This window comes from Castanea sativa, chromosome 10 (assembly GCF_040712315.1).
Source record: "Castanea sativa cultivar Marrone di Chiusa Pesio chromosome 10, ASM4071231v1".
Lineage (NCBI taxonomy): Eukaryota > Viridiplantae > Streptophyta > Magnoliopsida > Fagales > Fagaceae > Castanea > Castanea sativa.
The window spans coordinates 39,787,835-39,810,413 of NC_134022.1; the positions used below are offsets into that span (position 1 = coordinate 39,787,835).

The 22,579-nt window shown below is 33.8% G+C and overlaps 2 protein-coding genes and 1 long non-coding RNA gene across 4 annotated transcripts; 1 reads left to right on the forward strand and 2 right to left on the reverse strand.

Annotated features, from left to right (window-relative positions):
• Positions 1–1,508: 1,508 nt before the first annotated feature.
• On the reverse strand, positions 1,509–6,047 carry LOC142611665 (beta-carotene isomerase D27, chloroplastic). The gene is made up of 7 exons (XM_075783762.1): positions 5,811–6,047; positions 5,582–5,721; positions 4,719–4,811; positions 3,492–3,553; positions 3,112–3,218; positions 1,974–2,066; positions 1,509–1,694 (listed from the first exon to the last, which is right to left on the reverse strand). The coding sequence occupies exons 1-7, from the start codon at positions 6,028–6,030 to the stop codon at positions 1,654–1,656; spliced, it is 756 nt and encodes a 251-aa protein (XP_075639877.1). The 5' UTR covers positions 6,031–6,047; the 3' UTR covers positions 1,509–1,653.
• A 6,520-nt stretch (positions 6,048–12,567) lies between these two features.
• On the reverse strand, positions 12,568–15,066 carry LOC142613788 (histone H2A variant 1). Of its 2 annotated transcripts, XM_075786289.1 has the most exons (3): positions 14,820–15,066; positions 14,297–14,417; positions 12,568–13,162 (listed from the first exon to the last, which is right to left on the reverse strand). In XM_075786289.1, exons 2-3 carry the CDS (start codon positions 14,408–14,410, stop codon positions 12,866–12,868), a joined length of 411 nt encoding a protein of 136 aa, XP_075642404.1. In that variant the 5' UTR covers positions 14,411–14,417; positions 14,820–15,066; the 3' UTR covers positions 12,568–12,865. The 2 variants fall into 2 exon arrangements, with proteins under 2 accessions (XP_075642404.1, XP_075642405.1); XM_075786290.1 differs by lacking the exons at positions 14,297–14,417; positions 14,820–15,066 and adding an exon at positions 13,437–13,556.
• Positions 15,067–20,651: 5,585 nt separating this feature from the next.
• On the forward strand, positions 20,652–21,171 carry LOC142613168 (uncharacterized). Its single transcript, XR_012840240.1, has 3 exons — positions 20,652–20,761; positions 20,868–20,943; positions 21,035–21,171. It is a non-coding gene; the product is annotated as an uncharacterized LOC142613168 (long non-coding RNA).
• Positions 21,172–22,579: the final 1,408 nt, after the last annotated feature.

Below are 22,579 nucleotides of genomic sequence, written 5' to 3' on the forward strand. Positions count from 1 at the left end.
TCACTGAACAACAACACACAAAATGTGGGAAACACCCTTGGTCCACCTTGGCCGACCTTAAACCATATAATTAAATATTCAGTCAAAACACTTCCCCTAACAAAGAAGCTAATTGGCTTTGCCATTAAGAGTAAATAATGAAATTCAGAAGTATCATCCCAATTCAAGCCTCATCAAAGACGGCAAAGAAACCTCATCCTCTGAATTTTGAAGTAATCACTAATCACCCTACAGTTCCCCAAGTTGAGATAAATATGAAGTTGTAGCATCCTTTGACATCTTTTTTTATTTGGAGCTGTCTAGCTGGTCATGCACAATTCTGGATTGTTGCTTCATTTAGGTAGTGTCACTGCAATAATGATTAATGAGTCCCACCTGTATGAAGGAAAACTTCTTGATTTGACACCATAATAACCTCATAGTTATTTCATGTGAGTTGTATGTTCAACTTATGTATCTGTCCACTTATCATAAACCCATAATTAGATATACTTTTTTTTTTTTTGGAGAAACCATAATTAGATATTCAGTTGCTCTTTAACTAGTGAAACTTCCTATTCATTTTCCACCTTTTTTTTTTGTCCCATCTGGGGGTTTGACTTCATGAATCAATTTTTCTAAAATGAGAGAGAAGACTATCTACTAACCACCTCTTACAGACCTCTTAGAAACAGGAACCTTGTAAATTAGGTACAACCTTTATTTGCCCCATCTTATGAACCCTGAAATTTTTTGCACCAAGTGATGGCTGCTCCCAGTACAATTTGGTCCAATGACTCTGGTCTAGGATCTATACTACAAGTTTTTTCTATCATGTAGGTTTTGGACAAACACCAGTAATCTTATTTCAAATTTCAAACTTAGAAACTGCCAATAAGATCTAGCTTAAACAATACTTCCTCCTTCTGTAATAATAAGATGTAGAGTAACTTGTGTGTTTGAGATTTATTGTTTGGGTGAGTATTTCACCAATAAAAAAACTTTCAGATCCAGAAATTTAATATTTTATTAGTTACTATTTTTTTGAATTCAGCAATGGAATGAGCATTAATGAACTTGTGGATCACAAAATAGTCAAAAAAATCACTCTGTGCCTTTACTGGATTCAAATTCTCTGGATCCTTTTCAACAGTTAGAAGAGACAGATTACCTTGTGTTCCTGCTAAAGTCAAAATAGACCTATGGTCTATGGCAATAAGCACTTGAGTTAAAAAATTAACTTAGGTGGTACTTATGACTACTTTAACATAACAAATTTAAGTCTGACATGTGACAGTAGTCATATATTCTTGTAATTGCATTTTCAATATTGCAACTCCAGTTCATTGGAGAAAAGGGTATGTGTGTTGCTATTACCTATGCTGTCATGCATAGTATCTTTGATATCTTTTACTGTTCTCCCTCTCTCATCCACTCTCTCACAATCTTTGCATGGTCTCTTGATTAGGAAAGTCATTTTGGTTATAGATGCTCCAATAGTTGAATAGATAGGAATAACCTTTTAGCCGTGGAAGAATGATATGGCATTTCTTTTTAATTTTAAATAAAACTATAAACAAGTTAATTACATAAATAGTAAAATGAAAAGATTGTCAGCTGACAAAAATAGGATATATATTTCCAAAAAATCTCTCCTTCCAACATCCCTATGCTTTAAGTGGAGCACTTGGTGCTGTGTTTCTGTTTTGCTTTGCCTGCATGAATCATGTAAATAAATATGAGCTATAATCTATTTTTCAATACAACACATATTATTAATGTTCTTCTATAAGCAGTGCCTTTGGCGTGTATGCTCATTACAGCCTGCAACACTCTTCTTACATGTATGTATGTACTATCCACAAATTAACTTTATAATTACGTAAGAATGATATTGCATATATCTGTTACATAAAATACACCTAAGTAGTTGTTATAGCATGACAATTGATGAATAATTGAAGAGGTTAATAAGGGGGTCTTTGAAATATTACATAATTTATAGCATGGTTGATTGAGTGCTGGATCATCAGCTACAGCCAGAGGCTCCTGACCAAATATCATCTGGCAACTCATATCCTCAAAATCTGCAAATTGGAAGTTACAGTATAGTTAGTGTGAACTCTATCCACTGGAAGGATTCTCATACAATATTGCTATTTTACTGATCAAATATAATGTCAAAGCTAGTGATCATATGCTTCCCAAACATTCCTTGGCACGTAGGAATGTTACTAAATGTTCAACTTAAGTACTTTCAGTGGGTGATTTGGATGCTTGTGATGAATTGTGTCCAAGCAATGGGTTATAAGAGGATGATTAGCTTCATGGGAAATAGACAAATTGAATTTCTTCCATCACACCATTTGGTGGCATATGGCCGTAATTATGAAATCATGAATGCGTAATTTATGGTTAGGAATTCAGCTATTAATCTCATGAGCAATAACATGCATATTCGTATGTTATTAATGTATGTGCTAGAATTCTCAATGATATTGGATGGGTCTACTTGCATCTTTGCACCCTCAGTGGCTTATACATGGGGTCCTCCATTGACATGACGAGCATGAACTCCACTTCTTTAGTGCAGGTACTGCTACACTTAAAATCAGAATTCCTTGTCTTTTGTTGATCTTAGGTTCATTCTCTGAATAGTAATTTTACTTAAAGCGGAAATTTAAGATTTTTATTAGTGCTGGGGACTTTTCCTATTCAAGTTTGTTATCAGTACACATTGTAAACCTTTTATAGAAGAATACAACACGCACCTCAATAAATTAAACAAGAAGGAAAAGTTACTTTTTAAATCCTATAATTTAGAGAGTGTAACAAATTAAATATCTTAACTTTCACAAATACAAAAAATCTTTTTTCGATATTAATAAAATGGAGACTTTGTATCTATGAATATGTGCAATTTAGTAAAACTTTTCTAACAAACAAGAATTTGATAATTGGGCTTATTACTGATGAGGTTTAAGGTAAGACTTAAAAAAGGGGATCCCATAAATATGCCACAGAGGAGGCCTAGTACCACCATTTGAAAATGAATTAGTGTTTGAATATTCGATGGGTGCTTGGACCTGCAACATGATTAAACAAGTGAAAACTATAGATGAGGATTCTTACTAGGGACCATGTTGACTGGTATTCCAAAGGAGTCCTTGATAAAGGTTTGGGATGGTATCTTACAGAGATTAGTGCACATTCCCACACAATTGGTCTCCTCCAAAAACCTGCAATATTTTAGAAACAATATTAGAGGCTTATAACATGGATGATGTCAAGCATGATGAAAACATTGGTGATGATTTGGATATTGACAAAGAATTTGATGGTGATTCATGATGCTAATGATGGTTTAAGAGAAGAATACTCTAGGAGCAGCACAATCATTGGAGCAGATTGTTTTAGGGATGGAAGTGTCTTAGGTTGGTGAGGTGGGACGTAGTTCTTGGGTGAAATATGTATAGTTTAAACGTCAAATAGAAGGGTGAAGCTAAACTTACCTGCACTTTTTTATGTGGACTACATTCATTTCTCTTCTTCCATCAGCTTCAGATTCCCTCACCTTAATTTGTGGAAAATATAAACTGACTCAAGTTAGAATTTGATGAACAATCTTATAAAAGCATCATTTTTCAGATTGATCTGCAAGTATATGTGCATGATGCGTGTGCATGCATATGTTTGAGTAGTTGATCCCAGAAGATACAGTATAAGGCAATGTAGATGCAAAATTTTACTAGGAGCTGCTACCATGATGGTGAATCACCCCAATATAAGTTACTGTGGGTCTGTTCATTTATGTACTTCATATGTTTGCTCTACGATCAATTCTAAGCCCTCTAAAACTGGAATCTGTATTGGCTTTGAAGTTTGAAGGATGGTGTCCAAGTTCGTTATTATCTGTTAGTTTGCTATACTTAATAAATTATCTAGATTCAATCAGTCTTAAAAAATAACTAGAGAAGCCACTTGCTACATGACTGTGTGACTTAGTTGGGGATAGAAGAAAATGTATAGTGTTCGAATGCAATGCTTGCAGGAATCAGAGGGTATAATTGTTGAAGTTCTTGGCTAGGCCATGTCATCTAGCATATTATGCATCAATGCTCCAACTCCACTCAAACGAAAAGATTTGAAACCCAATTCATGGTTCAAATTAAATTTTACAAATTTAAAGATGAATCTAGTGATATATCATTTGACAACATATAGGTTGTTAAGTTATAAAATAGTGTTGTGTGTGAATCACGAATTTTAGATTCTATATGCACCTACCATATATGTGTCCAAAGAATGGATTGACACATTTAGGCTTTGTAGCGAAGGCACAATTCTAATGGGCAATGATTTGTATCAAATCATTGGAATTGGTATTATAAATATTAAGATGTTTGATAGAGATAGGAAAGTTCTTTGGAGGTGTGATACACGTTTTGGATCTCAAAAAGAATTTAATAACTTATGAGTTTTTTAGGTATCAGTCAAAACTCACTCACACTTGCGTTTTCTTAATCATGTCAAACTATCATGTGGTTCTGACCACGTACAATGAATAGGAATGTAAGTGAAAAGTGATTGAAAATCCTAGGATGTTTACTGTATCCTTATTTTTGTTAGAAGTGTCAAAGTAATTTCCTTTTTCCTTTTTCCTTTTTCACTTTTTTTTTGGGGGGATAAATATGTCAAATTGATTTCAGAAATATCTAAAAGTACTATTATGACCTTACCTCGCAGGGTCCAACTAGCCAAGCAAAAAACACAGTGGTGAAAGCTGCAAAATATTCCCTTGCAAATTTAGACGGTGGCATCAATGTCCTGATCTGTCCTCGGCCACCACGAATGACATAAACAACAAATTGTTAATTTAACAAGGTATTTATTTATTCATATAAAACAAAAACAAAAAATACAGTACTGCATATACTATAATGACTAAATTATGAGAGACAGGGTAAAGAAATTAACAAAGCATAAACACTTCTTTAAAACTCAGTCTCAAATCAGAGAAAAACATAAGGCATGCAATTCTGGCTCATTTGTTTTAAGCTTCCCTGATATTTGTTTGGTCGGCTCTTTTAGCAAAGCACCAATTAATTACATGTAAATAAGCTCCATCGTGCAGTGGTCATTTTGCTAATATTTTTCAATCAAAAAGTCTCAACACTGCTTGTATATGGAAACATTTGTGTGTGGATTAGCTCACTTGCAAAGTTGATAAAAAATACTGTTGTATCTAGAAAAAAAGAGAGGTGATAAACCTGAAATCTGATAAGCTTGAAAACATTACTTCTTACATATTGGTTTTGGGAAATGTGAATATGTGTGGATTGGCTTACTTGCTATGTGTGGATTGGCTTACTTGCAAAGTTGACAAAAGTACAGTTATATATAAACAAAAGTGATAAACCTGAAATCTGTGAAAGCATTTGCTTCTTACATATTGGTCTTGGGAAAGGTGAACACCACAAATCCATTATCCATAAGAAACATAATTGGTTGCATGCATGAGAACAAATATGCATGTCGTTTTCTTCAACAAACCCTGCCCTTCTATGTAAAAGAAACAAGGCAAGTGGTTAAATGGACTTACCAAGTAGAGTATTGGCCTTGGAAAGGCTCTCTCAAGAGCATCAATGACAACTTCACGTTGTTGAATCGGATTAAACTTCTGTGATGCCACCCTAGCTGCCTCCACCAAGCTCTCATACCCACTCATGCTGTTCCTCAATCCTGCATATATAGAATTTTTCAGAATCTTTCCTTTTTTTTTTTTTTAATAGAGAAGTTTATATATATATATATATATAAGAGAAATGAACCTGTTGCTGCTTGAACACTCTTGGATAGATGGTTTATGGCTATTAGATCAAACCATTTATCATTATAGACACTAGTCTTTCTTGCTTCTTGAATTATGTTTTGTGAGGGCCTCGTGAGCACTGCATGAATAGAAGGAGTACATACTGACTTACATGTGTGCCTACGGTGAGACAAAGTTGAGAAAGGGCTCCTGCTATGTGAAAGAAACTTTGCATCCATTTGTGTGTGTGTGTGTGTGTGTGTGTGTGTGTGTGAGAGAGAGAGAGAGAGAGAGAGAGAATTTGAATGAACAATGAATAGTTCAAATATAAGTAATTTGTAGAAAGGCTTTGAGCAAATAAAAACAAAGGTTGAATGGTAGAGTATTTCGGAGAAGGCCCATTCTAAAGATCCTGTGTGCTTGGATTGTTGTAGAGATCAGCCATCATACATTCATGATTGGCTAAAAGATGGGGTTTGGTATTTTGATCCGTTGAAAGCAATGCTTGATGCTTCCCAATTTACAACTTGTTGAATACGTGGCTTTAATTGCCATAAAAAGGTTTGTCAATTCATAATTGACCAAAATTTATTAGTAAAAAGGGTCTTTTATTTTTACACAAGATACAGTTTTTACTCTAATTTAATCTAAGTGTCTATGTATGTGAAACTCCTTTTAGGAGACTTGAATTCTGGCCCTTGCCCCCAACACCCCATAAGCATTTATACTTATGGAATGACTACCACACCAAAGGTGCACTGTGATGTAAAAAGAGTCCTATACTCCCTAGTGTAAGACCACGGCTACTTTGAATAGTGTCTTTATACATAGCCAAGCTTCTATTTAATGTGAACCTAATTTATAAATACCTAAATATAGTGGGTTACAATTAAACTTAATTCCACCAATAAATTTTGTTTACACCAAAATCAATTGCTATCTTCTTCTTTTTTTTTTTTTTTTCTTTTTGTGAGAATACTAATTATTTAACTCACATTCATTAACCCACAGTTATTTCTTATAAGAATTCTAAGTATTCAACTCACACACATGCGAGAAAAGAAGAAAATGTCTTAAAGAAATTAACAGTAGTATGTATCCAAAAGGACATAACTCTTAGATACACAGCACGGGCTTTAAACCTCTTTAACTCACACTTATTTTTCAACGTGGGATTAACTCACTATTTTTTCTTTTAAGAATACTAAGTATTTAACTCACACACACACGAGGAGAAAGTAGAAGGAAATCAATTGCTATCTTAACCGAATAGGCAAATAATAAAGAGTAAGCATCACAAAGAAAATGCTAAGGTTTAAATTAGGACAAAGTTTAGCTATAAAATTAATTGTATACTCAATTAAATAGAAATTACTACATATTTTGAAAATCTAACTGTTGAATTGCATGTTTTTTACGCTCTTAATACACATGTCAAATTTATTTTATGCATAATTTTAAACTACAAAAACTTGCAATTTAAACAATTTATTAATAACATAACTATTGATATATAATTGTTTAGAAATTTTGCAAACATGGAGAATATAAGAAGATGTAATACAATGATGGATTTATCAAAATTCACCTTCAATAAAAAGATATTGAGTAAGATTGTAGTCTTAGACTATAACCAATTTTGTAGTTAAACTTTGTCCTTTAAATTATATCTCATCTATTAATATATATGATCAATTGCTATCTTAACCTAATAATAAAAAGTAAGCATTATGAAGCAAATGCTATAGTTCAAATTATATCTCCGATAAAAAAAAAAAAATTATATCCCATCTATTTATATATACACACACACCTCAAATATGATATATTATCAAATTATAGTGGTTAAGATTTCAAACAAAACTTAGGTACCATTCTTCAAATGTTGTACCTCAAATTCTTCAATTAGATTTAATCGTATGGGTTGTGTTGATTAACAAAATAAAAATAATATTATCTTTTCCAAAGACAATAAAATTGATACATTAACAAATGCCACCACATTGTTGAATTTAATTGAGTAAACTAAAGTATAACATCTAATAAACTATACTTAAGTTTTACCCCAAGATTTTTTAATGCTCTACGCTTTTGTGAGAGTTACTCTTGGGTGCATTTAGTATATTTAGAGTTTGCACCTTTTTAGAGTTCTTAGAGCATCTCCAATAGATTAGCTAAATCTATTTTTTGGAGAATAAACCCCAAAAATCAGCTCCAACAAATTCTTCAAATACAAAACTGTAGGGACACGATTTTGTACCTAAGCCCAAAGGAAGAAAGGGAGTAGACTCAAAGAGCCCAATACAATGAATTTGTAAAGAGTGAATTAGAAAATTAGGTTCTAATGAGTTTAGACAATTGTCCTCGGACACAATAGAATAAAGATGAACTGATCTAAAAAAAATCGTCCTTGAACATAATCCGAGGAGGTTGATTCTTATATCTATTTTTTTTTTGGACAAATTACAAATATTGTTCTTGATTCTACAGTGTTTTTCTCTTTCGTTCTCCCATCCCTCTCCCTCAGGGTCCTTTCTCTACTTTATACTACCTTCCCCCATTTATCTCTACCCTCCACATGTAGATTAGATTGCTGGTGTTGATTCTTGTCCCATCAACACCTTTCTGAAGTCTTTAGGAGTAGCTGTAAGCCTAAAAACCACTGTTCAGGTATCACTTCCTCATTAATGCGGCCAGAGAGTTAACTAAAGAACATTCAATGCAGTGGTAACAAATTTTTCTTAGATATTTCACAGGTTTCTTTTGTCCTGTGCTCTTGTAATGTATATCATTATCAATAGAATCTCCTAGAATGTTGCTTTTGGATGGCAGACCGTACCATCATAACCAGACCCCTTTCTTTATTCATCAATGCCGACCTCCATAACAATGTTTACCCATCCTCGATCCGGGCCCCTGGCCCAATATATACTACTGGGTGTATCATCCCTACAAAAAAAATTTCAAATTTGTTTTTGAAGTTGCTACAGTGCTTCTCTAGATATAGAAAACACTATAGCAACTCCAAATGAATTTTCTACTTAAAAAAAATCATACAACACTATAAAAAAACAATTTTTTCTCTCTCCTCTCACAACTGCTACAAACACAACAATCCTTTCTCTTAAACATCTCTAAACTCAAGCATAATCAAAATACAAATTCAAAAACACAATCTTTAATCAAATCATAACAAAAAAAGCAACAAAAAAAAAAAAAAAAATATAAAAGCCATCTGACCCATCTGGGTTGTGTTAGGGAGGAAGATGAGCGGCGGCGGAGTGGAAGGCACGGCTTGGTATAGTGAATGCCGATTCTATGCCTGCCTGTGTCCTTTGATCAACGGTAGAGCAAGCAAGATATCTCTCGCTTGTTCTTTCTCTATTTCTTATCACATAGACAGCTAGAGAATGTTCTAGAATCAAGTAGAAAAAGAAAAAGTGGATAAAGAGAGAGCTAGAGAAAGAAAGAGAGAGAGAGAGCTGGAGAAAGTGATCTGGAATCAAGTAGAAAAAGAAAAAGAAGGGAGGATAGAGATAGGATGGGTATACGCGTGTGGTGGAGAAAAAACAAGAGGAAAAAAAAAACGAATGGATGAAATTAAGAAAGGAAAAATAATATAAAGAATAAGAAATGACAATTAAGAAATGCTACTAGAATATTTTCACAATAAATCTTAAGTAATAGCTAATATTAGTGAGTAAAAAAATAATTTCAGTGGTGGGATCAAATTAGAACTAGTAACAACTTTCCACATAAGACTTTGTTATGATTCTTATGAAAGTATTGCGAAAAATGTTGTGAATATAACACTTCTCATTGAAACATATAATTATTAAGAATAAACATAGGAATAATAAATGATGATTAAAAAAAGAATAAAGAATAAATGATGATTAAAAAAAGAATAAAGAATAAATGAAGAAATGATATTTAAATGAGATAGAAAAAATGATTGAAAATCTGTTAGAAAATGTATTTGAAAAAGTATGCAAATAAAAGCTAAATATCATTTTTCACTATCCAAACAGTACAAAAATTTAGATAAGTTCCTGAAGATGCTCTTATGTCATTATTGTAATCTCCATATATTCTTCTTAGCTGTCACCCATGGGTGTAGACAAAATGCAAAATCACATAAATTATTTATTTTCTATGTGTATTTTCTTGTTAATTTATTTTTATCTTTATTGACAAAATGATATGAGAGTGCTATTGCACAACACAACTTAATAATACAATGAATATTAGCTACCTCCCCAAGAAGGGAAGAGCGCTAGAATGAGTGTAAACATGAAAATCAACTAAGTGAGTTACAGTTCAAATGACACCTCTAAGAAGGATAATAAGATTGAAAGTGAAATTATAATAAGATTCAATGTGTATATAAATTATCAATTAAAATGAATAAAAAAAATATAAATAGTTCATTCAAAATTCATTTTTTAATTAAACATGTCAACTTTTATTTTTTAAGAATCAATTAAACATGTCACCTCAATTTCGACTTTAAGCCGCTTGTTTAAATGGTGCAATATATATTCTAGCATAGCCCTCTTTTTTTCTTTTTCTTTTTTCTTTTTTTTTGATAGGTAGCATAGCCCTATTAAGTAATTCTTTCTTAGATAGGAAACTTATTTTACTATAAAACTTTTTTTTTATGTGGGCAAAATTTAAAATAAGGACTCCAGCTAATCGGTAAATCCCCTCTTTCTTTTTCTCCTCCAATGAATTCTTTACCCAGCACCCAAAAAAATACTATATATATATATATAAACAATAAAACAAAACCATTGCAATTAAAATAGAAGAGTGCTACGTTTATAACATTTTCACAACAGTTTCACAATAAATTATAGGTGATAAGTTGTTGTTAATTCTAATTTAAATCTACAATTTAAATTGATTTTTTGTCCACTCATCACAACCAATAACAAACTACCACTTAAAATTTGTTGTGAAAATATTATAAAAATTTTATGTACATAGAATTTCTTATGAAAATATGATCAAATCGGTTGTGTTTGTGTGTGTGTGTGTATATATTGTTCAGCTTTATAGACAGTATAGTGATGATTATCTAAAAACAGTTTCATTCTATTGTTAACAAATATATTTAAGTTAAAGCCAAAATTAGCAACGTGGGATTGCCATGTGATGTCAAGGTACGCAACCCTGTTCACGAGCTTAGCCAAAACAAATACTATAAAATTTTGAAATTGCGTGATAAGCAGCTTGTTTTGTACCATTTCTTGGCCTGCAACGGCTTATTAGCTATTTAAATACACTTGAATTCTTCTTTGGCAATAAGCAACTTCTTTAACAATTTTGTAATTTTCAACTTTGTCAGCATTTTTTGGCCAAAATGGGAATATACCATTTTCCTGCAAAATGCTGATTGTCTAAAACTATTTAGGAATATGTCCCTATTTTAAACCCAATTTTCTTAAAATCGAGTTTCAATGAAACACTCGATTTTTAGAAAATCAATTATAGGTAATCAAACCTATAAAAATAAATAAATAAATAAAACTTGCATGGAACTCGAGTTCCATGCAGTTTTTTTCAAGCAACTCGATTTTTACCAAATTGAGTTTCAAAACAAGAGCATATCCCTAAATAGTTTCAAATAGGAAGCATTTTACTGGAACTTTTCGACAAAAGGGATATATCCCCATTTTCTATGCATTTTTCTGATGTATCACGTTCATGTTTATGCAACGCATTTTTTTTCTAACCACACAATTGGTCAAAATTGGCCTCCCCATTTCCATGTCTTTTTGTGAATGCAACAACTTCCGATAATATCAGTCCAAGACTGAAGTAGCTAAAATGCCTTCCCAAATTATGTATTTTCTACACCTATCGCAGTACTAGTTCGAATTTGGATTTGTCATTTGAGACTGACCTCTCTGTTAATTAATTTTTATATCCAACTTATGTGTAGTTTTTCATCGAACTAGACAAGAACATGCCTCTATAGTAACGTTTAATGAATAGAAAACAGTCACCAAAAGAATAGAATACATATATCACGTAGAACCAGCATATGTGATTCCCCCTTACCCTATTCTCACAATAACGGGTAGAAACCGAACCTTTATTATAATATTATAATGAAACAAGACAATTAACCTATTGGTTTTGCACCAAAACACCTTTGGTCGCCAACGTTCTTGTTGTTTTCTTTTTAAGCTAGAAAAAGATGACACAAACCAGAAACAAAGATTAATTACATGAAGCCATAACAAAAAATGGAGCAAAAACCAAAGAGTGGGAGCTAACTAATATGATGTACAGATTCAGAGGTAATTTACATTTCACCCAATAGGACTTGGGCATGCACATATCAAATCAAGACTGAATCAAACCCAAATGATTATAGCCCCAGGATTTCTAAATTAGGCCGATTCAGCCCAAATGATAGCCCAAGGAAAAGCATCTTTTGTGTTTGTTTCTTAGAATGGGCTGCATACAACACTGTAAGCCCCAAAAGTGTGAAACCCACCTATAAAAAGTGGCCCACTTCATAGAATGAACGTAAGAGAATTACTGCTGTGAGCATGCGTTCGTATGTGAGAGAAAGAACCATGCATGTAAAAGAAAAATTGCATGTTTATAAATTCATTACAATCAGACATTTGCTCACTGAAGAGGAAAAACAAGAATAACAAGTTAAATGGAAAGAGAAGTCTGAAAACAATCTAAGATCGTCACATTTGTGGTCTTCATAGAAAATGCAACTACACCAGCAATTCCATCCCATCACAGGTCAATCAATCAAACAACATAAGCATCATATTACATGCAGAAGATTTGAGAATGATAGATAATAGTTAAAGGTGGTTAGGAAACCACATTTAAATCCTTTCGAGAAACACCAGTCCTACTCTAGAGTCTAAAAGAACATAACAGTTTGAAGAAGGCACAATAGATTACCCAATATATACTAAGTACTAACCTAGCCCATCTAAACAAACTGAATCAAAGTCCACAGCACCATTACTGAAATGGGTCACAAACTAAACACACTGTCCTAAAGTTAACAGCCATTTTAAACCAGACACACACAGCTTAATCTTTAGAGGTTTTGTTGATAAGGGACTTGTGAATGTGAGGGATCACTCCACCTCCAGCAATGGTTCCCTTGATCAGGGTGTCAAGCTCCTCATCTCCTCTAATAGCCAGCTGCAGATGCCTTGGTGTGATTCTCTTCACCTTCAGATCTTTGCTTGCATTTCCAGCCAGCTCAAGCACCTCTGCAGTCAGGTACTCAAGAATTGAAGCTAAGTAAACTGCAGCCGTGGCCCCAACTCTCCCATTAGCAGAAATCCTTGTTTTCAGGTGCCTGTGAATACGACCCACAGGAAACTACTCCCCCATGCAAAAACATGTCATATAAGCTAATCAAATTCAGAATCATAAACACAGGCTAAAAAATAGAAGCCCAACAAGTGCTGTCACAAACATAATTCAATTACAACAATCAAAGCCTGAGTCCCAAAATTCAGTCTATTATGAATCTGCAGAAAACTAGTTAAGATCAACCACATGTATTACGAGGGCACACCAATGTTTATCTATAATAAATCTGCTAATTTATTATAGAAAAATACTTTTTGCATAATGGGTATGCAGCAAGTACCATATCAAGATGCAAGAACATGATCATATGCATTATATCATCTCAGCTCCTCCTACAACTTGAGTTAAGTTTCAAAGACAACTTTTTTGCTAGCAATCATGTTTTCCACCAAGCAGAATAATCATGAATGGGCTGAGAAAAGAAAACTAGTACAAATAGCATCACAATCATAGCTCTCACCAACTTTACTGCAATCCAAACAATGTTCACATTGCTAAAATTGAGGAGCTAGTACAAAGTTTTAAAGCGTAATTGAAGCAGGAAAAAAAATCATTATCACCTTCACTATGCCCAACAAAATCAATAATTATGTAACAACCTAGCCAATTATCACCATCAAATTAACTTTTAGCCACAGTAAGTTGAACCAGCATTTCAATCCAATTAAACCAAACACAATTAACCATACTTCAAAAAACTAAGCACTGTCATCAACCTCAGTTAATTGGGACCCAATTCCAAAAACAAGCATACATTCAAAATTAAAAATTCTTTACACCAAAAGACAAACACATAAGTTACTTTTGAGACTTTCATAATCCATTTTTATTAAAACACACATGACAGCTCACCTACTCTCTTTACAAAAACCGACAAGTTTTTATGAATAATTAACAACTTTAGGTAACAAATAATTCATTGTCACGTCATGAGTCGTCTAAAATTTTAAATTCATAAAACTAATATATAAACAAAACAAATATACAGTACCTTAAGTGCTAATTTTTATATTCTTTTTTAAAATTCTGTCGTGCAGCTACTTAATTTTAAAAATACATATACATGTATACACAACATATATATAAAGATAATGAATATATATAAAAGTAAAAAAAGGAAGTAGGGGGGTGTTTGGCAACCTGGATACCGGCACGGGAGGACTTGGAAACGGGCCTTTTCTTATCCTTGTCCTTGTCCTTGTTAGCTGCAGTTGTCTTGGCTGCCAAAAGCCCCTTTCCACCTTTTCCCGCCATTTCTCACCTATCCAAATTACGAACCCAAAAACCCATTTGATAAATTGAGATTAAAAATCCAAATTAATATAACCGTATCAGAAAACATCAATATACAACCAAAATTATGACCAATACAGACGCCAAAAACCAAATTACGAGTAAAGAACTTTCAATTTTTTTTTTTTTACCAGAAATCTGTGTAAAGAAAAACCCAGATCAGATCTGGTTTGTAACTTTTGGGGTAAAACAGATCTGGGTAAATTTTCTCGAACAAAAAGTAACTTTGTTACAACAATAACTGAAAAATTAATACACAAATTTGAGTTAATTGCTCAAAGAGAAGCTTTGCTTGTAAAACCCACAAACAAAATGAAAAGAAACGGAAGGAGAAAAACAAGTTGGGAGTGATAAGAAGGTTTAGAGAGACCTGAGAGCGTCTGAAGAGAAGGAAGAGAAGGAGGGAACAGTGGAGAAGGGAAAGGAAAATGAAATGAGAGGAAAGAAATTGTGAGGGATTTTAATTTTTAAGCTTTGAGTTGAATTGAATTGAATTTGAGGTCAGAGCAAAAATATGGGCGGGTTTGTGTTTGGGTGGGAAAATGAAAAGTGAAAAACTCCAATTTTTCGGATTTCAAATTCCTTTTTTCCCACACTTTCTTTCTTTTAAGTTTTATAACCCTTTGGACAGTCACGTGATTATAGGGTACGGGAACTAGACTCGTGGGTCTGGGTCTTGGCCCAATAACTATGTATTTTTTTAAATCTTAGCTTAGGTCCGAGTCTCGGACTGGACTGGACCGGACCGAACAGTAGGTTCGTTTTGGTGCTTAAGGGTAGGGTGGGATGGGATGGTGGTCGTTGAGTATGTACATGCAAGTTATAAAAATATATGTGGTGTATAATAAATTGCTAAAAGAAGATAATAACGACAGCTCTTGTGCTGAATTTGCTCCAATTCTCGATGATTGCAACAATTCATGAACGAATCCCAGCCTTGAAGATCAGCCATTGCTTTAAGGGACAGATGCTTATATGAATGTGTTAGCTACGAAAGAACCTGCATTTATTGTTGAAAACTAAAACATATTACTGAAAACACTGTAACAAAATAATTTTTAAATTATGAATAGTGCCCAAGAGACCTAATTTTAAAATTATTGATGTGTTTCTCTTAAAGAGCAATATAGCCGTGAGACCTACTATTTCAATCACCAAACGTAGATGTGGGTGGAAACGTGCTTTCCAAATGCATGCTTAGCATAATTTTGTTATTCTAGACACTCTGCTTGTAGAGATTGCCCAGCTTTTGCTTAGAGACTCTTTCGAGTTATTTTGTAATAGACTCTATTCTAATCTAGTAGTCTTTGACTGTTAGTTAGTTCTTGTTTGCTTATTAATCTCTATTTACTAAAAAAAATAAAAAAAAAATTTAACAATCCAGTTGTCATGTATGCCGAACATAATTTGACCAAACACAAAATTATGTATAATACTTCCGGTAGTATTAAAAGTTAAATATTTTAACGATCGTGTTAAAAGTTAAATATAAAAGTATTAACAATACTCCTATGATATCCTATAGTTTGAGCTTGCTACTCCTATGAGAACAGCAAACAAAGTAGAGTAAATAATCTCTCAAAAAAAAAAAGTAGAATAAATAAAATAACTTATATATTAATTATAGTAATTGTAAAAATTATTTTTTTAAAAACTTCTATCTATTTCTACTTTTTTTTTTTATAGCACTTCTACTATCTACTATGGGCATGGACATGGACAAGGGCAGGGGCATGAACATGTTTGTTAATGACTCTTTCTCTCAACATATGAAGTTTCTTAACCACTTCCCCACTCATATAAGTTGTTCATGTGAAGTTTCAAAATCGTTCCTATTGTCATTCACCGCCAATCAACATCCAGTGAGAAGCTCAAAAAATCGATTATGTGAGAAAATAAAGAAATGGTGAGCAACATAATGCACTTTGGCGTCACCAATTAGCCTGGTCTGGTCATAGCTGGCTCGGCTCATGACTTTCTCTCTCTCTCTTGATTGTTTCTCTATTTCTTTTGGAATTTAAGTTATTAATATGGCTAAATTTTCGTTTAGGTTGGGTTTTTTTTTTTTTTTGTGTCTACGATTGTTGTTGTTTGGACTGGGTTGTGATATTGTTTGTGTTAGATTTGGATTGCAGTGTTGTTTAGGCTGAGTTTTAATTTTGTGGAGGGGGCCAAGCTTTTGAATCGGAAGAGGAATAGGATAGGACTATAGTGTTGGGCATTACGCAATTATCTTATCTTCAAATAACTTCTTCTAAATTTTTTATTTGTATAAATTCGACTTAATTTATTTGTTGTAAAACCAATCAAGCAGTTGTAAAACTATTAATTCCAGATAAAAAATTATTTTGCATATGCGGTGTTTGTACTTGTCCGTTTACTAATGTATTCGGATTTCCCTCTCCTATATATATTTCACTCAGCACTCCTATTCCAAGTTCCAACATAAACCGAAGCAAAGTTTAGTAGTATATTTTTTTTCTTTCTTTCCTATATTTCTTGATGATGCGAAGAAAATTAATAGCCTGGATATTTCGGATTTGAAAGAACTACTTGCTGTCTTGATGGTCTGAAAAAGAAAGAACAATGATCAAAGGTGACCGGGGTTGCCGCCCAAGAACTCTCCGATGACAAAGTTAGTTTTCTCTCTATAATTTTGGAGTTCCAACTTTTCAAGAAATGTAAAAACGTACATTTGTCTGGTCTGAATGGGCGCTTATATAGTGCACCCTGGAGATAGTTATTAAATTTGTAACCTCCCTTATATTTGAGGAGGTCTAAGAGTTCAAGGATAACTTCCACAACCGTTTAAAAGTTACACTTTTTTTTCATATAATTGTCAATGGAAGTTATTCATGTGATAAGGGGTTATTGCACTTAACTTGGATTTCACCCAAGTGTCAGGAGCTTGTCCAGGAGCCTTCCTGACGAGCATATCCTGTTCCCAAGGAAGGTCGTCCTTCTATAGACTACCTTCTCATTTTTCGTAACAGGGGCTTGTCCAGGAGCCATCCTGACAAGCATACCTTGTTCCCACGGCAGGTCATCCTTCTATGGACGACCTTCTTGTGTGGGATTATCTTCATTCTCTAGACGACTTCTCTGAACGACATGGAGTTGGTCAAATTTATCATTCACCATCATTTCTTTCTTACGTTGTTGAGAGAATTAATAATGATGTTTGAGGAGAGCGAAATCCCTGGCTCCTTATGGTCCTCTTTTCTAACATTCCGTCGAAGTGAGTCTGCGTCGGATTTTATGTTGGTTATCCAACAGTTACTGTCTTTTAATTTTGCTGCACAAGCTATGGATTCCGAGGATGATGTTGTTGTTGTCGGAACCAATGATTCTGTTGCGCAAGCTGTTGATTCCAAGAACAACGAGGAGGACATTGTTACCGGAACCAATTCCAACTCCGAACTTCAAAGTGACTCGTTTTTTAGATATATGAATGAACAGTTATCACCTTTGGATTTCGGTTTGGAACATGAGATTACTAAGTCAAAGGCATCAATGTATGCTGCTGTCAATTCCTCCAAAGTTGCTAGCTATAGCGATTCCGACTCGACTCTTTCTCTTCCAAGTATACAACTTTCTAGAAGCAAGTTGGATCTTCTCAACCCGTTCATGGACTCCCGGACTATTGATTCCAATGTTGAAGCTTCCTCTTCCAAATCAAACAACTTGGTTCCTTTTCCATTGAATTCTGCATCATCTTTCTCGGTTCCTTAACCGATGCCTCCTCTGTTGGGTGCACGTGACACCCTTTGGATTCCGGCACACGCATTTTGTCAAAGCTCATTTATGAGCTTGTTCCAAAAGTCTTCAAAGCAAGTCTTTCATTTATTAAGAAATGACCAAAGCATGGGAGAGGTCTGACTTCTCTTATTAAGAAGTGATGCAAGGCGTGTGAGACACGCTGAGGAGTAAAGAAAGAAAAAGAAAAGAAAGGCCATTCGGCCCTGTGGGAAGTTAAAGCAAACAGAGAGCCATTCGGCCATTTTGTTTGTGAGTTTCAAAGTGAACAAGACACAAAGAAAGAGAGTGCTTTAGCTTAAGAGGTGCAGTCCAAAAAGATAGAGAGAAATACTGTGAGAGTGTGAGAGATACACTAGAGGGTTTTCCACGTAAGATTTGGTGTTCTTGTGTGGTTGTGTTTATGTGATGCTTGCTGAAATTTTTTTGTTTCCATAATATTGCTATTGCTTGGTAGTTATATATTTAAATTCACACATAGACATAAAGGAGATTAGGATTTTTCCCCAACATCCTTCTCTTGCTGCATTTGATGATTTTGTTAGTGAGCGCACTTATTACAAGAGCAAGCCAAACCTCGTTTGCACTGCACTCAATCAAGTTAATCAACAATTTAATATAGTGAACAATACTCAATTTTCAGCCTCCAATTGCTAATGCTAATGGTATTACTTCTTATCATAATTTTGCAGATGAGTTTGTTCCTCTACAATTGAATTCTGCAGTGACTGGCGTGGTGTCATTGGCGGAATAATCTTTTTCAGTTCCTCTACCCATGGCTACTCCTCCTACTGCTGCTGTTGATTTTGGTAATGAGTGTGCCTATTACAAGAGCAAGCCGAACCTCGCTTGCGCTGCACTTAATCAAGTTAATCAACAAATTCAACATTATCGAAAATACCCCTGAAACCTAAAAATTGATCGAAGGACCCTTGAAATATAAAAATGACTATCTTTCAATTTTTTGTCAATTCAAGGCTCCATTACTACTGCCATCAGACCCACTAAAATGTCGCCCCATCTGTACAGCCACATCGCTACACTCCCAATCTATATGAAAATTGGTAAAGTTGAATTTTCGGTGCATTCTTTTTTTGTGTTTGTGTGTGTGTGTTTTTTTGGATTTTAGGTTTGATTGAATTTTTTTTGACCCACCATAGTGGGTTGGGTCAAAAAATCTCCTCAACCCAAATCTCTGTGTTAGCACTTATGGCAACTTAAGACTGGCAAAAACATGTCTAGAGTGTCAAGCCATGTTACTCCCTTGCGCTATGTTTATATTGAGAGAGAGAGAGAGAGAGAGAGAGAGAGAGAGAGAATTTTGTGCAACTTCACTTCTATACAGCAGCTTTGGGGCTAAATTTTGCTCGAGTAGGAAACTTACTACCACGACCATGTGATAGTTCTGAGTTAACGGACTACTTCTTTCTTAAAAGAAGTGTTGTTCATTAAAGTTCGACAACTAGCTCAATAGCTAGCATCTATCGAGGTTTAAAAGAGTTATTTAAGTTGAAAAGTATGAAATTTCATTCTACGGCCAAACTCTTTAGTTTTGGGTAAAAAATACAAACAAACAAAACAAAATTCCACCTACAACAAATAAAATGCATACTCAATGGTAGATGGGAATCTCAAATTCTAAAACCAAACCAATTCATAAGTCATTACCCATAAAAACGCCCCACGTCGAGAACCGAAGGGTCAGATATCGAATTAGCCTCTCTAATCTGATCAGTCGAGCCAAAAAATTAAATTTCAATTTCTCAGATTCCAATCTCCTAAATCACATGAACCTAGATAAAATTCACAATATTAAAGTCTGATTGTGTAATATGGGTTGAGGACACTCCCCCCATTATTGAAACTCAAATCTTGAATGGTGTAATTACAATGGACTTTGGTCCGAATTAATGAAATCCAGTCAAGTTTACAATAAAAAAAAAAAGTAGTGAAATATACTCAATCGTAGCCTCCAATTGCTAATACTAATGGTATTACTTCTTTATCATAATTTTGCCTTTAAAGAGTTTATTTTGTATTTTTATTTGTATGTACTGCTTACAGAATTTCAACAATGCTATTATTTATATCACTCCCTGTCACAAATGGATTGTCATCAAAAGAATTTCTTGTTTTTTTTTTTTTGTTTTTGTTTTTGAACATTGGTCAGCTGTGTATTAGCTTGCGATTTATTGCTCTTTGTTATGTATTGTTTAGGTCTCTGTTTTATTGTAACTTTGAACTAGCCTTGTTTCTTCTAATGAATAAATCTTTCCGATTTATCAAATTAATAAATAAACAAAACAATTCTATTATATCTATAATATATTAATATATGTTTATTTGCTTTGAGAATAGAGGCTTGTTTTTTTCTTTCGATTTAGCATGTTGTGTTGAACAGCTATTTGATGATTGAATAGTTACATCAATTTGTGTTGCGGTTGTGGGTTTCTGCAATTAGCTGTCTCTACATCACTTGAATTTGCTCTCTTGTACAGTTTTTCAATTTACGGCAAAGATCACTGAAAATTCTAATGAGGCAAAGCGTCAAAGGAGGTTGGTAACAAGAAATTTTATGTTTTTTCAAATATTGTAAAATGCTTCTCAATTTGTTTTTTATATTTAAAATGGATTGCATCAATTTGATTATTTTCCATATTAGGAAGCAAGCAAATTTAGAATCAGCTAGGCAGTCTAAAAAAAGAAGACAAGACGTGATGAAAAACACTAAAGATGAGGTAATGCTTTATGTTTGTTGTTAACACTAAACACTCTCACCAACAATATCCTTATATGAATGATAATTTAAGTTTTCATGGTTTTATATAGGTTGAATATCTTAAGAAAATAGAGTCAAAATTATCGCTGGCTTGCTCGGAGCATAAAGAAAATTGTGACACACCTCATTATTGGAATAGAGTTGCAATAATTGATCATGTGACAATTATTGCATGGGTAAGTCTGAGAAACAAGTCATGGAAGTGCAAGGGTGTAAAATTACTTTCACTTTCTTTCTTTATTCCCTTTGTAGTTTTTGCATTCATATAGAATATGTTGTTTATATATCATATGGTTTTTTTCAAGCCTATATGTTTGAGGAACAACTTATGAGAGTGACAGGGTTCCACCCACTTGATGACCCAGATTTTCAATCTGTTGCTGAAAATGCTGGTCTGAATTTGTTGGATGTTAGAAGCCTGATACATGCTCCTACATATCTCACTTCACCAATTCCACCACACCTTAACCAACTGGTTTCTACTTTTTCCAATGCTCCACATCCCCAACGACAACAAGTGCAAAATCAAAATTTTCTGAATACTAGTTTGCATGGGGCCATGCCTGGTTGGGACAATAACTGACAGAAAAGGTACTAGTTCAAAATCATTGATATTGATACAACATTATTCTAATTGTTATTATGATTTAGTTAAATCACTATTGGTTGATTTGGATGGAAGTACTTATAATGTAGGATTTGGGTTTCATTTCTAGTTGAAATGACTTGAATGATATGTTAAATTTGCTTTTCATATTGATGAAATTTATGAATGGTTGAGTTTTATTAATTTTTCGAGTTGAAATTATTATGCGGGATATCACTAGTGTTTTTGTTGGAGCAACATACTTAAAGTTCAAATCTTCTGTTATTAAATTTGTATCAACCAAAATATAGTAGCAATTGTTCTATAGATCACTTGATCTTAGATTTTGAAGCCCAAACTGCAACCCTGGTGAAGACACTTTGTATGTTCTCAGTGTTGAAGTTTATTGCCCCGTACATGTACTATTCCTCAATTCCTTTTTCTCTATCATGTACTTTCTTGTAGAACTTCTCTAGCTTCTATATACTTCTTTATGAAAATAATGCATTATGACCAATATTTGTTTCAACAACTGAAAATTTTGGAAAACATTTTGTTTTATGAACTTGGTAGATCAGGTGGTGATTATTATTTGTAAGATGTCACCCTTGTTTGGCTAGCAGGCTCGGAGTGATAGGTTGAAAGCTTTCAAATGTTTGAAGCCCATTCCACCTTTGCATTTTCTTTGCACACTTTGTCCCCTCTAACCTACTGAATTGAATTTTCCTTCTAAACCTGTCTCCACTAAAATTTCCTTATCATGGAGATTTAAGTGAGATTTGTCACGTAAAGACTCAGGCAATTTTAAACTCTTTGTTTTTTTTAGACTTAAACCTCCACACTAACACAAGTATATTTCATTCATGTTCAGCAAAACACAACCACCTGTGGTCTTCTATGGCTATTTCTTTTACGTCACCACCAACAACCAGCTTCTTTTAACTGAATGAGAACAACCTTGAAACCAATTATTTTCTCTGTTTTCTTCTCTGAGATTTGATGCCCCAGT